General features: G+C 47.1%; 1 protein-coding gene across 4 annotated transcripts; it reads right to left on the reverse strand.

The window, feature by feature from the left end:
- Positions 1-2,840: 2,840 nt before the first annotated feature.
- On the reverse strand, positions 2,841-15,372 carry LOC118080227 (zinc finger protein RFP). Of its 4 annotated transcripts, none has more exons than XM_060270767.2 (7): positions 14,836-15,372; positions 14,264-14,359; positions 12,430-12,660; positions 10,015-10,037; positions 8,107-8,225; positions 6,606-6,638; positions 2,841-3,632 (listed from the first exon to the last, which is right to left on the reverse strand). In XM_060270767.2, the coding sequence occupies exons 1-7, from the start codon at positions 15,298-15,300 to the stop codon at positions 3,115-3,117; spliced, it is 1,485 nt and encodes a 494-aa protein (XP_060126750.2). In that variant the 5' UTR covers positions 15,301-15,372; the 3' UTR covers positions 2,841-3,114. The 4 variants fall into 4 exon arrangements, with proteins under 4 accessions (XP_060126750.2, XP_088520207.1, XP_088520206.1 ...); XM_088664081.1 differs by having other exon boundaries at positions 10,015-10,222; positions 14,836-15,333; XM_088664080.1 differs by having other exon boundaries at positions 13,936-14,359; positions 14,836-15,333.
- Between the last annotated feature and the right edge of the window lie 5,449 nt (positions 15,373-20,821).

Below are 20,821 nucleotides of genomic sequence, written 5' to 3' on the forward strand. Positions count from 1 at the left end.
GTCCCATGGACTGCTAGAAGATCAAACCTATCAATTCTTAAGGAAATCAGCCCTGAGTGCTCCCTGGAAGGACAGATCGTGAAGCTGAGGCTCCAATACTTTGGCCACCTCATGAGAAGAGAAGAATCCTTGGAAAAGACCCTGATGTTGGGAAAGATTGAGGGCACTAGGAGAAGGGGACGACAGAGGACAAGATGGTTGGACAGTGTTCTCGAAGCTACGAACATGAGTTTGACCAAACTACGGGAGGCAGTGCAAGACAGGAGTGCCTGGCGTGCTATGGTCCATGGGGTCACGAAGAGTCGGACACGACTAAACGACTAAACAACAACAACAACACAATTCCCATCCAGTGGTGGAGCATATGCCCGCCTTGTCCAGGGTGGGCGCGCACCCGAGGGGCTTGGGGAGCGGAGGGTGCCCTCCCAGGCGCGGGATAGCCGCTTCCTTCGTCTCCCCTTCCCACTTGCCTGCCTCCTTCCCGTCCTCTCACCTGCCTGCCTACTCCAGCCGGGAATACGGGATGGGCAACAGCGCACTGCCCGCCGATGACTCCCACGTCCACTGCCAGCCTTCGGGTTGGGGGAAGGGGGAGCTGCAAAGCGGAAGAGAAGCTCCCCCCTTCCCCCGACGGCTCGCGGTAGGCGTGAGACTGGAGTCTGAGTCCGGGCGGGCGGCGATCCGAAAGACACCCGCGGCAGGGCACACCTTGCCCCCACCTTCCTCCACCAGTGCTCCCATCATCCCTGGCCAGGACATCTCCAGGTATGGCTAACAAGGCCCCCTACCTGGAGACCCTGCAGAGCAGCTGCCAGTCAGTGGAGGCAATATTGACCTCGATGGACCAATGGGCTGGCCTGGCAGAAGGCACCATCTGTGGTGTGGCAGACAAGTTATGGAGCTCCTTCCCTAGATAGGAATGCCTGGTGTGATCTTGGCTGTTATTATTAATCAATATTACTACACATTGTGAAGTCTTCCTATAGTCCTGATAAAGTGTGCTCCCTTGCAAGGGCTGAAAAACCTGGAGGGCTTTAACAGAGAATTAGATAAAAATTCCTGGAGGACAAGACTTTGGATGCTTATATGCTCTGCCTCTGTGGTTGGAAGCAGTAATCCTCCTGAATAGCGGTTGTGGAGTCTCTAAAAAGGGAGAGGCTCTTGTGCCCACGTCCTGCTTAGGGGTTTCCCACACACATAATGTTTGAAAGATGTTTTCAGTTTCACCATCACCTGCAGGTAAAAGGAGAGATCAAGACGGAGAAATCCCACCAAGGAACGTTCCTTTGTTAGCTGAGATTGCAAAGCAAAAGCATGAGTCCAAAGGACACCAGGGAGCAAATGAACACAGCCATCTCCCAGAAGTCCAGTTCCCTTTAGTGAAAGCCTCATGCACTTTGGAGCAGAAAAGCCCTTCTCCTCAAATCATGGGAGGAACGACCAGCAGTGTTTGGGTCTGGGGAGGCTGAATGCTGAATAATATCCCTACGAATGCGCCCCGTGTGTGTGGAGAGCTTCAAGCGAGAATCCGCCCTGGCTGAACACTAGAGGATGCACATGGGAGAGGAAGCATACGAGTTTCCCGAGTGCACAAAGAGGTTCAGTTGCATTGTAAGATGCACACTAAGCAGAAAGCGCACAAGTGCTTCTACTGTGGGAAAAGCTTTTCCTAGAGAGTAAACCTCACAGAGCTGTTTTGGATAAAAAGTGGCGCAAGGGAGGAATAAGCGATTTCAACAGCACTAGGTACCCACGTTGCTAGCACCTGCTAGCACCTTGCCATTATTTAAGCTGTGTTTCCGACAGTCATAGCAGTTTGATTCTCTGCTCCACCCATCACTACGGTTTGAAAACTTGCTGGCTGCAGAAATGCTTGATTTAATGTGAATGTGCTTCTCAAACCACTTTCTTTGAACACAGGTATCTGTTTGTGAGGAAATAAGAATGCAGTTTCACAGATCAATGAAAAACAAGTTAAAATAGGTGACATAAAAGGAAAGGGGAATGGGGAGGGAGGAGGAAAGGAATAAGCTCAGGTACTAATTCTCAAAGTTATGGCCAGTTGGGGTAGAAACAGTGCAGGGGGCTTGACGGAGTGACTGTTACTAGGAGACAGTTGCGGATGAGCCCAAGGCAGCTCTGAGCCGCAGTGATAGAATACCCCTTATTGGGGTCTCTCTCTCTCTCTCTCTCTCTCTCTCTCTGCCTCTCTGCTCTGCAACCTCATGGAATATTGGCATTTGCTCAGTTCTATGTATGCCTGTTTCCAGCATGGTCTACTTTAAAAAAGGTTCAATCTAAGCTCTGATGTTTCATCCATTGTGTCATTTAACGTCACACTGTGTTGTGCACCTTCAAACAGCATTCTTGAACATGTCCAGCCTATAAATAAGGAACATTAATGCATAAACTCGAAACACCTATAACTGGGCAGAAGCCTCACTCAATGCAATAAGGTTTATTTCTGTCAAAGTGTGGAGATGGTGGGGCTGTATTTGCAGAGGGCATTTGAAGCCGACACCCTGTTCAATTTCCTTTTTTTTTTCTTCCCGTCTAAGGTTTCCAGAGCAAGGAACTCTGCCTGACGTGAGTTAAGGGGTTCATTTTTTAGTCATCTACTAATCCAATGATGCATGAATTTTTCAGCTGTATAAGGTCATGTGGGGAGAGGAAGGTTTCCTAGAACTGCAGAGTTGAGGGTCATCTAGTCCCACACCCTGCAGTGCAGGAAACTTTTGCCCAACATGGGGCTCAGACCCACAACCCTGGGGTTAAGAGTCTCGCCCTCTGCCAAATCAGACATCTCAAAAGGAAAACAAGATTCAAGGTAAGGGAGCCAGTTTGAGCAAAATATTATTTATTGGGACTGTTAAATGTGTGACTGTCTCTTTAGGAAGTAAGTTGCAGAGGGAATTATGAGGAAAGGAAGGAAAATGCAAAGCAACAACAACCCATTGTGTTTTGTTATTTCTGCTGATTTTGACTGGAATGAATCCTCTCAAAGGGTCTTGAAAAACTGCCCAACGTGCTCTTGGCGTGTAAATGTTTTTTATACCAATCACTCTGGTCTGGAGAGAAACTCCCAATTGGGCCCGAGAGGCAGATTTAGTCTCCTCAGGAGATTCTGAGGTGGGTTTTCTTTTCCCACAGAGTAAAGAAAGGGAGGAGGGTCTCTCCAGAGAATGAGGCTCCTGAGAACGTGTAGAGTTCGGCTCCTGAGTCAACATCAGAAAAAGATACACGTCCCCCTTCATAGCCCAGAGTCACCCGGATCCTCCTGGGCTTCTTATTCAGGGACAGAGGAGAGAAATCAGAGGAGGTGAAGGCCAAGTACTTGCCTCCAGACTTCCCCACAGCCCAGATTCCCTCCTCAGGCCTTAAGGGGAAGATGCCCTTCCTCCTCACAGACTTCCTGGCGACCCCCACAGCCCACATTTCCCCACTTCCCACTTTGACTTCCCAGAAATGTCTGCCTGCTGTGAATCCCTCATGTCCCAACACAGAAGGCTGCTCATTGAATCTCTCAGGATTGTCGGGCAGGGCTTGAGGTTTGTGTCCCCCTCTCACGCTTTTCCGATCCTCAGACAGGATGAGACAGGGATGGGCTGTGTCTGGATCCAGAGTGATATTTGCTGTTGGGGGAAAGATGAGGGAAAGAGAAGATTAGGCAGAGTCAGCAGAGAGAGAAAAAGACAGACATCCTGATCCAAAAAACACACCCGAAAACCCCAGATTCCCTTTCAGATGAATGCGATTTCTTTGCATCGCCTGCAAAACTGAGACTCCTTGCAGACTTTCATCAGAATAAATACCTTCCTTGTTCGTTTTTAAATCAGTTTTCTTCACTTTCTTATATTTGATGTGTATTGTGCCTGCCCTCCTTTGGAGACCTCTGGTTGGGATGGGGGATGAGGACCCCCCTGTTGCAATAATAATAATAATCATCATCAACATCATCATCACATTTGCCTACTGCCCTTCATCTAAAATGGTCAAAGGCCTGGAAACGATGCCTTATGGGGAACGGCTTAAGGAGCTGGGTATGTTTAGCCTGTAGAAGAGAAGGTTAAGGGGTGATATGATAGCCATGTTCAAATATATAAAAGGATGCCATATAGAGGAGGGATAAAGGTTGCTTTCTGCTGCTCCAGAGAAGCGGACACGGAGCAATGGATTCAAACTACAAGAAAGAAGATTCCACCTAAACATTAGGAAGAACTTCCTGACAGTAAGAGCTGTTCGGCAGTGGAATTTGCTACCAAGGAGTGTGGTGGAATCTCCTTCTTTGGAGGTCTTTAAGCAGAGGCTTGACAGGCATGTGTCAAGAATGCTTTGATGGTGTTTCCTGCTTGGCAGGGGGTTGCACTGGATGGCCCTCGTGGTCCCTTCCAACTCTATGATTCTATAGGTCTGAGGATGGTTCACAGCATAAAAATACAACACAAAAACACATTTAGGCGTCCTGTCACTTTCGTGGGGGTCACATTCTGGGCCCACAAGTGAAAATCACACTAAGTGGGGAGCCTGTTTATTCTTGCTCTTCGGCTCTCTCACCCACTTGGTCTCTCCTTGCCTTCCTCCCTCCCATCTTAGAAGTTTAGGGCTTGCCGCCAGGGAAGAGGAGGCGGGTGGCAAGGCAGTTTTACAAAGGACTGCTTATTCCATGCTTCTCTTTTGGATTGAATATATAGCATAAGACGGGTTCCCTGGGGGAAAGAGGGAATAACTCAAAAGGTTACCAGTTAGGGGCTAAGACAGTCACGATAGGCAAGTGTAGAGTTGCTGTATTTTGAAGAGCAAAAAAGAGGACACATTTGCCAACTTCTACTTTCAACTATGGATTGCTATGACGACACTCATTTTAAATACCCCTACTCTGTGTAGGCTATAAAAGCTGTGATATATTGCTAGTAGTGAAGGAAGAGGTGACCCATTTCTGATTCTGCAGTTTACCCAAACTAGGTCCCACATTCTTTCCTTCTTTCTCTCTTGAAGAGCCCTCAGCCCAAAAGCATAACACAAATTAAAGACAGGATGCTTGGCCTTATCAGGTTGCAAGGAAGCTAGATGGATGGCCTTGCCAGTTGCAAAGGGAGACAGAATGGCTGGTCTTATCAGGGCTGATGCATTAGCCTTTGACGCACAGGCCTTGCGAGACAGGAATTCTAACCCTGCACAAGGATGGTACCAGGGTCGAACTTAGGTCGAGGAGAGCTTTACATTGACAATGTGTATATGATAAGGTGCAGGACAGGAATCTTTAAGATATACTCAAAATGTAACCCTTTACGGGCATTAGATGTATCTGTATTATTTCTGGGGATTCCTGGGGAGGGGGCAAGGAGGGACCAAAAGGGGATATAAGCTCTATGTATCTGCTGTTAGATGCACTGCTTTGTGAACTATCACATGGTGCCTTTCTGCCAAGACTAGGTGGCAGAAATAAACTCTTTCTCTGGAAGAAACCTCGGTGTCCGTTTGACTCCTCCCTCTTTCCCGGGAGCAACGCAGCGTATCCGGCTACGGAAGAGGGCTGAAAAAGGCTACAAGTGGGGAGCCTGTTTATTCCTGCTCTCCATCTCTCTCACCCACTTGGTCTCTCCTTGTCTTCCTACCATCTTGGAAGTGTAGGGCTTGCCGCCAGGGAAGAGGAGGCAGGTAGCAGGGGAATTTTACAAAGGACTGCTTATTCCATGCTTCTCTTTTGGATTTAACATATAGCATAAGACTGGTTCCCTGGGGGAAGGGGGGAATAACTCAAAAGGTTACCAGTTAGGGGCTGAGACAGTCATGATAGGCAAGTGTAGAGTTGCTGTATTTTGAAGAGCAAAAAAGAGGACACATTTGCCAACTTCTACTTTTAACTACGGATTGCTATGACGACACTCATTTTAAATACCCCTACTCTATGTAGGCTATAAAAGCTGTGATATATTGCTAGTAGCAGTGTTCTTAACTTTCACCAAAAAAAGAATAAAAAGAATACGTATTGCTCCCTCGCTTGCCACATGAAAGTATTTGGGCTCATGTTCACTCTTTGTGAACATAAGTGTGCACAGAACAATTTATTAAACTGTTTAACATCTGCATATGGACTCTCCTTAAGGGCAGGGGGTGTTAATTCTTGCCCTCCCAGAGTCCTTCTCCAAGATCTTGTAGCTGAGCCAGTGTCCTTTTAGTTCAGCCACAAGAGAAGGGATTTACACAGTATGTAGATGCTGCTCTGTTGTGATTCTCTGCTGCAGATTAGCTTAGCCAGGTGCCTCTAGATCTGAGTCTAATGTTCTGTGCTTTCCCCCACAATCAAACAGTATATAAATTTTAAGAAAGCAAAATCTATAAAATTGAGGGGGAAACCAGGATAAAGGTCTATAGGCAGGAATGGAACTCAGACTGGTGTGCAGGTTCTTCACAGGGACGAGCTCTGCCCCAAATCCAATCCTTCAAACTCCCTCCCAGTTCATTCATGGGACAGACAAAGAACCCAAACACCCAGAGTTACGCCATTGATGGGGGTCCCAAAGTCTGCAGAACAGACGGTTCAACACCCATGAAATATCAGTCCCCATCCCTCTTGTGATATTGTTCCTCCCCTGGAAATTTACCTTTCTGAATCAGTTTTCTGTATAACAGAGCATCTGAGGAAGCAAAAAGATATAAAGTGTAAGGGCAACACTCTTCCACCTGAAATAAATCTCCATACAAAAGTAACATTTCATAACATAGCCTCCTTAAATTTAAGTACCTGTATGGTCAAACCTCGGTTTTCGATCGTCTCCGTTTCTGTACGTTTCGGCTCCCGAACATCAAAAACCTGGAAGTGAGTTGTTGCAAGAGCCACACCTCAGAAATTGACCGTTTTGGAAGTCGGACATCCTTCTGGAGCGGATTACGTTCGACTTCTGAGGTTTGACTGTACAATGATTAAATAGTAAAGTGGAACCTCAGAAGCCGACCACCTTTGAACTCAAACGTTTTGGCTCCCGACTACAGAAAACCAGGAGTGATTGCTTTTCGGAAGCCAAACATCTTGCACGGCTTCTGCAGCTTCTGATTGGCTGCAGGAAGTTTCTTCAGCCAATCGGAAGCCAAGCCTTGTTTCTCAAACCATTTGGGGAGTCAAACCAATTCCTAGAATGGATTAAATACAAGAACCGAGGTACGACTGTAGAAAAAATAATTAAAAACAAGAAAATCATAGGAAGAATCTATGAAAATAACTAAAGCTTTAAAACTCAGCAATCATAAATCAAGCTTACAAATAGCAGAATTAATTTTTTTAGCATGAATCCTGAAGATCTCTGATCTTTGTCACAGAAATTGGGCTCTACATTCTTGGACTGGAGGGGAGGCAGAGCAGTAGGAATCCTGTAAAAGGACATAGAGGGGAGATGGAGGCAGCCATAACATCTTCCCCAAGCAAAATAGTGGGGTAAATTATTAAAACCAAAATTGATTGTGAAACATAAGGAGAAGCAAAGGTTGACGAGGAAGGATTGGCAGAGCTCTCACACAAAAGCAAGTCCTTCCTCACGGACCTTCTACAGATTTTTGAGGTTGTTAACGAGCATAATCATGCCCTTTGGGGCTCATGTGCTCTTGCATCCACTCTCAATGTGGGAAATTTCAGGAGATTTTGACACATGAAGCACTAGATATGGCAGCTGCAGGGGGACGTCTGAGGAGGAGACGCCTCAGGCCTTGGCTCCACTGTTGAGAAACAAGCCTGAGCAGGAGGCAGAGGGGGAATTGGGGGCTTCTTAATGCCCTTTGGCTCCATTCAGAGCAGGACAACCTCCAAAAGGACAACCCCAGATTGTGTAGACTGGTATCCAAAAGGAAAAGGAGGTTCCGTATAACTGAAAACAGATGCAAATGAGAGGGAAAATCCTGACTTTGCTCTACACTCTGGTTCAGGAATTCTTTACAGGTTCCAGCATCACAATATACATGGGCCATTCTGGGGGACAGGAAATGAAGGTTGGAGCACCAAAAAGGAAGTTCTCCTGGGATTACTCAATTCCATGCAATAAGAGCCTGGCATGTTCAGTTCTGAAGGAATAATAGAATTCCCAGTGTGAAATCCTGGCAGCCATTTTTCATTACCCTTCAATTGTTTCATTGCATCCTCCAAAAGGTGATTTAGTTCACAGGATTCCAAGATCCAGTTCCTCAGTTCTGGAGGGAAAGGCAGTGGCTTCTCTGGACTCTCTCTTTTCTCATACCTAGCGAAAAGAAAAACAATGTCAGCCCATTCAAATCTACAATTTCTGTTAAAGGAAAAGAAAGGAACTGAGAGGAGGAAGCCGGCTGTGGGAAGCCTAGAGGGACAGGCAGGCACTGAGTGGGGAGTTTCCTCCTCACTACGGACTCCTCAGCCAGACCCCCAAGGGCCAAAACGGCAACCCCATGCCTCTGAGTCTCCCCACTGATGTCTATTCAAGGAAGAAGCAGAATCATATGGTGTCTGAGGGTGAGGACAGCACAGCACACATTTCCTTTCTCTAGATCAGTGGTTCCCAACAGGTGGTCCGCGGACCCCCAGGGGTCCGCGACCTATGCCAGAGGGGTCCGCAAGATGCTATTAGAATAAAAAATATATTAAATATATTTCGTATGATAACAGGTTTTTTGTTTTGGCCGCTTCCTGCATGAGCAGAGTCTAGCGCAAAACTAGAATTAGATAGGGGCAGTAGTTCTGCTGTATGCCGTTAGGTGGGGCTTTACAAACACTACTGTTTTGCAAAGAGGCAGCGCGCACATTCTACTAACGCTCACCTCCCCAAGATGCTTTGCGCGCGTCGGCTTCATTTGTGCGCTACTGCGCAGGTACCCTGTCTTCTCCATTCCCCTCCCTCCTCCCTGGCGCGCGCTGCCTCTTTGCAAAACAGTAGTGTTTGTAAACAAAGCGTTGTTTATCGCAGAAGCTACAGTTCGCGTAGTTAAAAATGGACCGTTGGTTAAAAAGTGGTTCGTTAAAACGACAAAGGCCTACAGATGAAGAGGAAGAACTGTAAAAAACGTATAAATATAAAATATAAAAAGACTCTTAATTTGGCTCTCACTTTTTAATTTTAGGATTAGGAATTAATGGGGGTCCTTGTCACAATAGCGGCTCAATGAGGGGTCCTCGAGAAAATTTTGTTGGGAACCCCTGCTCTAGATGCTTTCAGAGAAGTTGTGAGGAAGAAACAGAGAATCACTTCTGTTGGCAAACGTGAAATGTACCCTAAAACCTCTACTCTGAACCTGAGTGACACCTTAAATACTCCAGGCGGAATATGGTCAGAAACAGCCAATTCCTGCTCCTTTGTGAGAAATTGCCCCTCCCAAGGGGGCTCTATGGGGCAGGTGTTTGCTTGGGACAGGGTGGGACGGCCAGCAGAGTGTTTGCTGTAGAGTGACTGAAGTGGTCAGTCTAGAAAGAAACAACTAAGGCAATAATTGCTCCGAAGAAAGTAACTTTGCCTTGTTGTGCGTGCCAGTAAAACAGCCTTCTCTCAACAACACTTGAGTAAACTCAAAATATTTGTTTCTGAAGCTTAGGGATCCCTTGCTTTGATATATAAGATAACCTTAGCTCTAGAATCAGATGTTTGCAGAAGATGAGACAGATCTTCCACAGGTGCACAACCAAATCAAATGATACATCAAAAGGACATTCAGGCCAATACAAAGCAAATTATACACATTGCAAAAGTAAAACCAAACCTCACAAAGGAAATAGCGCTAATTCAATGGGGACAATTGGGAGGCTACAAATTCCAAAGAGGGGGTCCTTCTTTTACCTGTGAGATGCTGCAGAGTGTGAGTCCTACAGAGTCCTGCAGCATCTCACTGGAACAACAGGATCCCCGCTTTGGAATTTGTAGCCTCCCAATTCTCCCCATTGAATTAGTGCTATTTCCTTTGTGAGGTTTGGTTTTACTGCAGCCCCCTGCAAGGCCATGTTTGAGGTTCTTGCATCCCGGCCTCATGGAGAGATGCTAATGCGAATGAGCCATATCCACTTACCTCTGAAAGGTGCTTCTCATATCCTAGAGGGGAAAAGAGAAGGGAATTCACTGCACACCACAGGCCACACTAAGAAGACCCTCTCAGACCCTGGAGTGGAGGAACAGCATGGCCCCTGGATGTCAGTCTGCCAGGCACATGACAAGGTTTTTGGTAGGGATGGCGGAATCAGCCAATTTTGGTTTCTCACAGCTTTTATTTTTCCAATCTGAAATTATCAATTTTTCCAATATCAAGTTCTCCACATTTCCACATCAGTTTGCAATTTTTGTTTAAAATCCTTATGAAAATTCACCAACATTTAAAGGAATCTCACATTTTTGGATTCAACAGAAGATTCCAACCCATCTCATGTCTTAGATCACGGGTGTCAAACACAAGGCCCAGGGGCCAAATCCAGCCCGCCAGACCTCGTCATGTGGCCCGCCGAGCGCCCCAGCCAGCGGGACCCAGCAGCGGGACCTTGCTGCTGAAGCGCTGCGCCGACAAAGCGCCGACAAACAGCTGGGGCCGGGGGGGGGGGTAGAAAGGCGGCCGGAGCAGCGCTGTGTGGAGCGCCCCGAGCCACAGCAGGAGGAGGAGGAGGCAGCTTGCCGGGTCCCTTCGCGCTCTTGACGCTGAATCAAGGCGGTGACCCCCCCTCCCTTTCTTTCCTCCTCTCTCTCATTCTTATTCTTTCTTTCCCTCTCCTTCCTTCTTTATCTCTGTCTTCTCTCCCTCTTTCTTTTTCTTTCCTTCTTTATTCCTTCTTTCCTACTCTTCTTTCTCTCACCTCTTTCCTTCCTCTCTCCCGCCTGCTCCCTCTTTTCTTTCTATCTTTCTTTCTTTCTTTCTTTCTTTCTTTCTTTCTATCTTCCTTCCTTCCTTCCTTCCTTCCGTCCTTCCCATCTTTATTCCTCTCCCTCATTCTTATTCTTTCTTTCCCTCTCTACTTCCTTCCTTCTTTCTGCCTTTCCGTCTTCTCTCCCTCTTTCTTTTTCTTTCCTTCTTTATTCCCTTCCTTCTTTCCTACTCTTCTTTCTCTCCCCTCTTTCCTTCCTTCCTTCCTCTCTCCCTCCCACTCCCTCTTTTCTTCCTTCCTCCCTCCCTCCCCTCCCCTCCCTCTCCTCAGAAACATAGGATGCTGCTTTATACTTCTGGCCCTTAAACCCTGGAACCAGGAGAGCAGCTCCAGTGAGTCAACCTCAGCCAGTCCCTTTGGTGAAGGGTGGTGGCTCACTGGCAGAACATCTGTCCTGCATGCAGAAGGACACCAGCATCTCCAGGTACTAGTAGCTCTGCAAAGCTCCTGCATGAAACCCTAGCAAGCCTCCGCCACCCAGTGCAGTTACCAAAAATCATTTTTCAATAAATTGTACAATAATTGTACATTTGAATATCTACTTGCCATTATTCTGACTATGTTTCTGCTTTCAGAGCTAGTTATTACTTACATTATTACAAAAAACAGTAATAATTGAATGCAGTGACAATAATTTATGATAATAAAGAGTGGACACATAGTCCTACAGATACACCCGGCCCTTTGAGGGTGACCAAACTGCTGATGCGGCCCCCGATGAATTTGAGTTTGACACCCCTGTCTTAGATTATAATTTATTACTTTTAATCCAGGTTGCATTGTGCAATTCAGACGTAAGTAAGCCTACAGGATAATCCTACCAGGGCACTGTCCCAAATTGCCTTCCATAGAAGTCCCCAAATTTCAAATCCAAAGGGGTAATAAAACAGCTCAGTGTTTCTTTGGGCTCATCCACACTTCTGCTTTTCCTGTGCCCAGAAAAAACACAGGTCCAAGGGTTTTGCTTTGCCCTGCCGCTTTTGCTCAGGAAAAACCTGCTCCTTAGTGCAACATCAAAGCAAATGTCAATCTGGAGAAAACCTGGCTGATGTTTACTCTCATTCAGCAGTAAACAGCGGGTTTTCCTGGAGGAAAGGGGTGGGACAAGCAGCAGTCTGGATCAGTCCCTCTGTCTTCCTCTTTGGTCACTAAGCACCATTTTGGGCTGATCTGTATCCATGGGGAAGGGGATCAACCCTGAAGTCGTGGAGGGAACAGGAAGAGAAGCTTGGTGAAGAGACTGACTCATGTCAGAAGGAGGCCTGCGTGCATCCTTGGCGAAGCCCAGCAAAGGGCAGGAAGGCAGCATTGCCCAGGGGGGAGGCATTCAGAGACAAATCATCAGCAAAGAGCAGAAAATCACCTCCAGTTCCATCAAGACCACTGAAAAATCTCTAGTCTGCATTCAGGTGAGTTAAGCATCCTAGGTCTCTTGGGTCTTCCTGTCCATTACAAACCTGACTAGAGGCTCCATCAACTGAGCCCCTGAACTCCTTGTATACATGAAAGGGGCACAGAAAGAATTGGAGGCAGCATTTTCCTGGACCCATGGGCTGTTCCTGCCACCGTCTTACCTGCAGGAGTTCACTCACTGGCTGCTGACACTTTTCCTCCATCTCCTGGATGATCCTCTCAAGAAAGGAGAGATTGCTGGAGAGTTTGGCCAGCTGCTCATTCCTTCTCCCTGCAATCTCCTTCTCCACCTCTTCCACATGATTCAGCAGACGTTTTTCTTGTTCTTCCAGGAACTGGCGCAGTTCTTTGAAATTCTCCACAGTCCTCAGCCTCTGCATTTCTGTTAATTTCTGCAAGAAAAGAGGAGGTCTGAGTGTGGAAGATGGTCAGCCTTCAAAACATCAGGAAGAGAATGATGAGAATGCCACAGGGAGGACACTTCTTATTTTTCGTATTTCTATTTCGCAGAGAGCTACAGCCAAAAGCAAGGAGCTCTTTTTCTAGCCACGGATGTTCCCTGCATGTGTTGGAGCATGGTTTCAGGGGACTTCAGTATAGGGAGCCTCCACCCCTCCTCCTGACAAGCACATCGCCTAGCGAGAGCAGCAGCAGCAGCAGGTCGGGAGAGGAGATTGAGGTCACTGGTGCTGCGGTGGAGGAAGGGCTCAGTGACGCTAGAGAGCCCCTGCCCCAGCCTGACCAGCAAGGGGATGAAGGAAGACAGCCCCTTCCGGCGCCCAAATTGAGTCAGGCACCCAAACGTAGGGTCAGGGGTTGCCGTTTTGGGGTGCCCAAGCTCTTATGCTGGGCGTGAAACAGGCGGAGTCCATTGCCAGATTCTGGGAGCGACTAGACCAGGCATCCCCAAACTGCGGCCCTGCAGATGTTTTGGCCTGCAACTCCCATGATCCCTAGCTAAGAGGACCAGTAGTCAGGGATTATGGGAATTGTAGTCCAAAACATCTGGAGGGCCGAAGTTTGGGGATGCCTGGACTAGACAGTCATGTTTTCAGCTTTCTCTGCACTGTAAATACTATGTACAATAAAACTGTTAAGTAAAAGCACGGACTCGGGCGCTTTTACTCGAGAGTAGCCGCAACAACATCCTGACACATGGCATAACCAGAGTTCTAAGTTGTTCAGAGAACATCCATGGGCATAAAACTCCCCTCTGTTTAGGCTGGGGCCATTTAGGTGTAGGAAGGCAGCAGAAAAAGAGGAGGAGGACATAGTGCAGAGTTCATCCCCATAGCAACCCTGTTTTATTTAAAGCAGGCATCCCCGAACTCGGCCCTCCAGATGTTTTGGGACCAGTTCCCATCATCCCAGACCACTGGTCCTGTTAGCTAGGGATGATGGGAGTTGTAGTCCCAAAACATCTGAAGGGCCGAGTTTGGGGGTGCCTGATTTAAAGGTTCAAAATGGCCAGAGCTTCCTAAAAATGAAGGAGAGCACACATTTAGAAACACAATTCTTTAGTAATATTTATGGTAAATTCGGATTTGGACTGATTTGCTTCCACCCTCTCAGCTCACTAGTCCTCAGGCTTCTCCTTGACTGCTATTCACATAATGAACGACAAGGGGAAATAAACTCAATTTAGCTTCATTCAAAGGTGAACTTACCTAATTTGCTATTGCTGAAAAAATATGGAGACCAAAACAGAGCAATCCTTTGAAATTCACACCTCTGATAATTTCCAGGTTGACCCAGCCAGGTAATATTCACAAAAAATGTATTTCTGAGGTTAAAGTACAGATAAAAATATTTATACAAGGAGGTAGCTACCCAAACATCCGATTCATTTTCAGAATCATAAATTAATAAACAGACTGATATGGAAAAATGAGAAATGGGGAGAAGTTGAAATGGGTAGATTTCCCCATCACTTTCCAGTCCCTACTCGATTCTTCAAGTGCTTGTTCCCTCCCTAATAATAAGAGTGGTGCTTACAAGAAGATCTTTGCTTTTCTTGACCAGATCTTCTTGATAGGCCAGAATTTCCTCTCTCTCTTTCCTCAGAATATCCAGGCGGTGACAGATCTCTCCCTGAAAAGAAAAGAAAAACTCAGGTTTGATTGAGACACAAAGAGAGGAGATGAATATTATACTGGCTTCTTGCACCCAGTGGCCTTGCTGTAATAGCAATGTAATTTACTGGGGGAAATAAAAGTCCAGAGGTTTTCAACCTTTTTGGGTCCATGACTCCCTGAACCAGCTACCTTTTTTCTGTGGGTCTCAGGGACCCAGTTGGTCCCCTCTTGCTTACAGACTTCTACATAGTCTTTGCAGATGCTACTCAGGGATATCAAGGGAGATCCCTTTGTCCCCCTGGCAGAGAGAAAGACTTCAACTCCCTCCTCCCAGCCATCCCAGGAGCCCCCAGGCTTCCCCTGGGCTGCTTTTTACATAATAAACCACCACCAATTCATGCCATGCCTGCTTTGGACCTGAGAATTAAAAAGGAAACCTCCCAAGAAGAATCTACAGTTATTTCTCCACATCAATATCCAGGGATCTCCTACCTTGTATTCCTCGAAAGCCTCCTCCAGAGGAATCACCTTGTGATTTGCATGTTCCTTTGATTTGTCACACAACAGGCAGATGGGGGCTTCGTGGACTTTGCAGAAGAGCATCAGGGGTTCCTTGTGCTCCTCGCAGACTCCTCCTTCTCCCTTTCCCTCGGCCTCTTCGCACACTCTCCCTTCCCCCCCTCCTTCTCCCTTTCCCTCTTGAAGGCTGGGATTCTTGGCTATTTCTACCACGTTAGCCAGTTGCCGGTTGGGGATGAGGCCACTTCTTTGCACTGTTTTTCTGCACTGAGGGCAGGAAGCCTCTGCCTCCGATTCCCCCCAGCAATGGGTCAGGCAGGACCGGCAGAAGTTGTGGCCACACTCTGCGATGGTCACTGGATCCTTGAAATAATCCCGGCAGATGCAGCACGTGGCTTCATCACGGAGACGCTGGATGAGATCCCCAGAAGCAGCCATGGCTCCCTCACACGAGTTAAGTTCCGCCTTCCCAGTTTTCACAGAGTTTCCTTTCCCGGAAGAGCTTCCTTTCCCGGAAATGACTCAGTGATCACGTGATCTTTATCTTTCTTTTTTAAAAAAATGTCCCCAGGTCTTTGCAGTTGCTGAATGTTTTCTCAAGGAGCAGCGAATGCTTTTGTTATTGCTTCCCTTGTTTTTCATTACACACAAACACACACATACCTAGTAAGCTGTGTTATTCATACTGCAACATTTTCATTCGAAGGCTTCCTTGTCATTTTTGAATTGGAGAAAATCTGACTCTGCCCTAAATGGACGGGGGTTCTGATTTAGCAAACGGGACTTGATTCTGTGAAGTGAACTCCTAAAAGTCTGGTTGCTAATTCTAACTTAATTCGTTTTTAGCATGCTGGAAAAGAACTTATGATTGAAACAGATGCTTTCAGCATTGCCAACCTGGTGCCCTCTGTTTGCTTCAGACTACAATTCCCATCCAGTGGTGGAGCATATGGCCGCACTGCCCAGTTATAAATAAATCATCATCATTATCATCCTCCACCTAGTTCAGTGTGGTCAACAAGGACTGGCAGCAGCTCTCCAGGTTTATAGACAGGAAGCTATTCCTGAGACAGTAGAGCATGAGACTCTTAATCACAGGATCACGGGTTCAAGTCCCACGTTGGGCAAGAGATTCCTGCATTGCAGGGGGTTGGACATAATAATAATAATAATAATAATAATAATAATAATAATAATAATAATAATAATAATATATTTGTACCCCTAGATGACCCTTGGGGTCCCTTATGACTCTACAATTCTACAACAAGGACAGTTCAAAATGCTAGTTACAGGTAGGTAGCCGTGTTGGTCTGCACACTAGCCCCTTGTTGTTTAGTCGTGTCCGACTCTTTGTAGCACCTTAGAAACCAACAAAGTTTGTCATTGGTATGAGCTTTTGTGTGCATGCACAGATATGTTCAAAATGCTGTGGTAGTGGTTTAAGTGTATAGCGCAGCTGGGGCCTCTCACTCCACCTTAAAGAGGGTGTTATGTACTGAGCTGAATCCTAGAACAATAGGATTCAGAATCAGCGGGAGCTACCCAATCCAACTCCAGGTGGAAGTGAATCCGCAACCTGATTGGCCTGCTGGAGCAGCCAATCAGGCGGCTGGCAGAAGTGAATCTGCTACCTGATTGGCCTGTAGGAGCAGCCAATCAGGCTGCAGGCAGAAGTCAATCCACAATATAATTGGCCCACAGGTGTAGCCCTGAAGTAGCCAATCAGGCAAGGCCCATTGTGTAAATAATGTATATAAGCAGATGGTTTTGGGAAAAGAGCCATTCGTCATCTCTTCTCCTCCTTGATGACTATGAGCTGAATAAAGAGCATGAAATTCACTCTCGACTCCGAGTATATTTCAGAGGGATTTTAGGAAAACCACCCCCCCCCCGCCCAATTCTGCTCACAGGACTATAATTCCCAGGGTGGTTTAACAATTCATCTCTCTTCCCTGGGAATCGTAGCTCTCGGAAGGGAACGGGGTGCCACCTAACAGCCCTCAGCACTGATAACGAAAAAATACCAGGGGGAATTTTAGCCAATGCAAATTCTCCCAACACTCCACAGACCCACCTAGACCTCCAAGAATCCTTGAGCAGCCAGTAGGTCTGATCTTTATTGAACGATACCATTGCCACAGCATCCCCTCGATGCTGGCCAAGAGAGAGCTCACCCTGAGCGATGGTGTGTCGGAGGTTATACCCCTTCTGCTTTGGGCAGTCCCTTTGCCAGGGTGCCTCCTTGAAACATCAGACATTTGTCACAAGCCAAGATGGCACAAGAAGTAAGGTGACTGCATTTCTTTAAAAATTCTCAGTCCAATTTCATGCGGCCCTCAGCTTCGTTTCATGTTGGTGAGGAGGAGGGGGAGAAGGGGCAAAGACAAAGGAGAAAGGGGGCTTATCTGCCAGCACCCTATTTTGATGCCAACACACTCACTTTTGATTCGGGACCCACCCACCTAAAGTACATTGCTCCCCCACCCTAAAAGGATGTCCACCACTTACCTTCCCTCAGATGTGTAAAACCTTGGACCATCAATAAAGGAGCAGCATAAATTAGGTCTAGGGAACCTTTGGTGCTCAAGATGCTGCTGAACTACAATTCCCATTGGCTGCAGCCAGCATGGCCAATGGCTGATGGGAGATGTAGTTCAGCAAATGCTGGAGGGCCAAATGTTTGTCCTCCCACCGTCTGTGTCAATGATCCTTCTAGACCAGGCATCCCCAAACTTCGGCCCTCCAGATGTTTTGGGCTACAATACCCATCTTCCCCGACCACTGGTCCCGTTAGCTAGTGATCAAGGGAGTTGTAGGCCAAAACATCTGGAGGGCCGCCGTTTGGGGATGCCTGTTCCAGACCTAATATTGGTGAATGCTGAAGACACACCTTTTTACCCTGGCTTTTGGTGCCTGTATATTTTAAAGACCCATCTTATTTTCGTAACTTTTTTTGAACTGTTTTTTATATTGCATTTTAATGGGTGTAACCCTCCCTGGGGTCGTGGTGTGAAGGGCAGGTAATAAATTGTTAATAATAATAATAATAATAATAATAATTTCAAAAGCTCCATCAGAAGCTCGCTCCCTACACACCCTCATGACTGTCAAAGGAAGGGAGAGATAAAAGGGGGTGGCAGCAGGAGGGAGAAAACAATGGCCCCTCGCTTTTCGCCTCGCCCAACACAAGGCCCTTTTTGGGTGGGCCTTGACCCGTAAAAGGTTGCCCCCACCCACCCCCTGAAGCACACAACCTAGACAGAAAGCATGAGACAGAAGGTTTGGAGCTCATTTATTTGGAGGGAAGGGTTTGCTGAACGTCCCTCTTGGGCTCGATTTGCCTACAGGTTGCCTCCTTTGTGGTTTTTCCCATTTGCACTATGGGTCAAATGTCAAAGCGCTGAATATCCACCCAAACACCCTTGGCCCAGTTACCACCATCCAAGCAATATTATTCCCTTCCTTACTCCGTAGCTCTTCAAAGCATCTCCTCGCACAAATACTCTTTTAGCCTTCCTCAAAAGTCAGAGCACAACGCTAAGGAATCTGCACTATGGATGAGGAAATCCCGAAGTTCAAACCACATGCTTAGATGTTGCTGAACTACAACTCCCATCATCCCTGGCAATGCTTGCTGGGGCTGATGGTAGTTGTAGTTCAGAAGGATCTAAATGCCCCCCCTCACCTGTGATAAGGGGTATTCTTAAGCTACCCCTGCCTTAGCCAATCTATCTCGTCTTTCCGCTATGGGAATGGTTTCGTGCTGACCCACCTTACCGGGTTGTTGTTAAGGTAGCCTGGTTCACGTGTCATGCCAAGCCAAACCTTGGCTTAGCTCTGCATTTCCCAAACTTGGGTCTCCAGCTGTTTTGGGACTGCATCTCTCATCATCCCTAGCTAGGAGGACTGGTGGTCGGGGATGATGAGAATTGTAGTCCCAAAACAGCTGGAAACTCAAGTTGGGGAAACACTGGATTAGCATGAATGTGTGGCCTCTGGGAGAAGAGATTGTGGCCACTTTCCTCGTCCTGTTTGATTGGCTGCTGCTCCAGACTGGAGGTTTCCAAGCAGAGGTTGGATGGCCATCTGCCATGGATGCTTTAGTTGAGATTCAGGCATTGCAGGGGGCTGGACTAGAGGACCCTCAGGGTCCCTTCCAGCTCTAGGATTCTATGATTGTAAGCCGTAGCTTAGCTTAGCACTCCATCCCAACCTGGGCTTGTGGGTCTAGCTTGTCCAAACTAAAAGCCGTAAACCACAGGCCAAATCATGATTCATCTGAACCATGGCTAGTTCAACCATGACCCCTGGTTTGGGGGACACGCCAAGCCAAGCTTAGCTCAGCACAGCGGCAAATTACTGGGCGAGGAGTGAAGCGTCCCTGGGAGCCTGTGTGGCTTGGCTTCGTGCAACGTGCAAACTAGGGTACTGTACGAGAAGCGCTTTTGACATTTCGAACTCTTAAATCCGGTGGGTCAGCAGCCACACGCCCCCCCATTCATTTAAAGTGCTACGATAGCAACTTCAAGCAATAATGGCTTCCCCCAAAGAATTCTGGGAGCTGTGCTTCTTTTAAGGATACCGTTGAGTTGTCAGTAGGCCCTTGGTCCCCCTCACAGAGCTACAATTTCCCATGGTTTAACAGTCAACCCCCCTTCACAGGGACTTTTGTTATTTCAACCCATGTGCCTATTTTACACCTTTGATTTTCCTCTTTTAAGTTTTGTCTGCCGTTACAACCGTTCTCTCTGTTTTATATACAAATGAACAATCCTTACTCCCCCTCACAAAATCCCTCTTCACTGGGCGTGGTAGCAGTGTGAAAGGAAAAGGGGTCTCTCCCAACAACTGTCAGCCATTTTAAAAAATGACGCTAACCACAATTATTGGGGGGAGGGAATCATGACTGTTTAAAGTGGCATCACAGTGCCTTCTCTTTGTCCCCCTCCCCGAGAGACTCAGAGGGTGGCAACACAAGAAGGGGCCTTTTTTGTGGTGGCTCCCCAATTGTGGAATGCCCTCCCTAGAAAGGCTCGCTAGGTGCCATCATTCCATGTCTTTAGGCACCAGGCAAACACATTCCTCTTTAGCCAGCCCTTTAGCCATTAAGTAACCTATGGACTGTTAATGCTGTTGTGTGGGGACCGCTATTGGGATCATTTTATTTTTCTATTGTGTCTTCTTATGCCTTCATTATGTTTTTATTATTGATACTCCGCAAAATGTGTCCTTAATGTTGTACACCACCTTAGGATCACAGCATCACAGAACTGTAGAGTTGGAAAGGGACCCCAAGGGTCCTCTAGTCTACCCCCTGCAATGCAGGAATCTCAACTAGATGATCCATAACAGATGACCATCCAACCGCTGCTTTAAAACCTCCAAGGAAGGAGAGCCCAACACCTCCCGAGGGACACCTTTTTTGTTAAAGGTGTGAATGTGGCCACAGCCTTCTGTTGACAGATTATTTCCATGCCCTCCTTAGCATTGATTGGATATGTGGGGGGCGCTGTGCTCTAAACCACTGAGCTCCTTGGGCTTGCTGATCAGGTCAGTGGTTCAAATCTCCGCAACGGAGTGAGCTCCCATTGCTCTCTCCCAGCCCCTACCCACCGAGCATTTTGAAAGCACGCCAGTGCAAGTAGATAAATAGGTACCGCTGTGACAGGAAGGTAAATGGCATTTCCGTACGCTCTGGTTTCCCTTGGGCCAGAAGCGGTTTAGTCCTGCTGGCCACATGACCCAGAAAGCTGTCTGTGGACAAACGCCGGCTCCCTTGCCTTGAAAGAGAGATGAGCACCGCAACCCCAGTCACCTTTGACTGGACCAGGGGTCCTTTACCGTTTTACCTAGCATTGATTTCCTCTTTACACAAACTCTCTCTCTTTCTTGACCTTCCCCTTCCGGTCCTAAGTTTTTCTCGCCGTGTGGATATTCAGGTGTGTGATGAGCGTCG

This window comes from Zootoca vivipara, chromosome 2, assembly GCF_965207765.1.
Source record: "Zootoca vivipara chromosome 2, rZooViv2.hap1.1, whole genome shotgun sequence".
Lineage (NCBI taxonomy): Eukaryota > Metazoa > Chordata > Lepidosauria > Squamata > Lacertidae > Zootoca > Zootoca vivipara.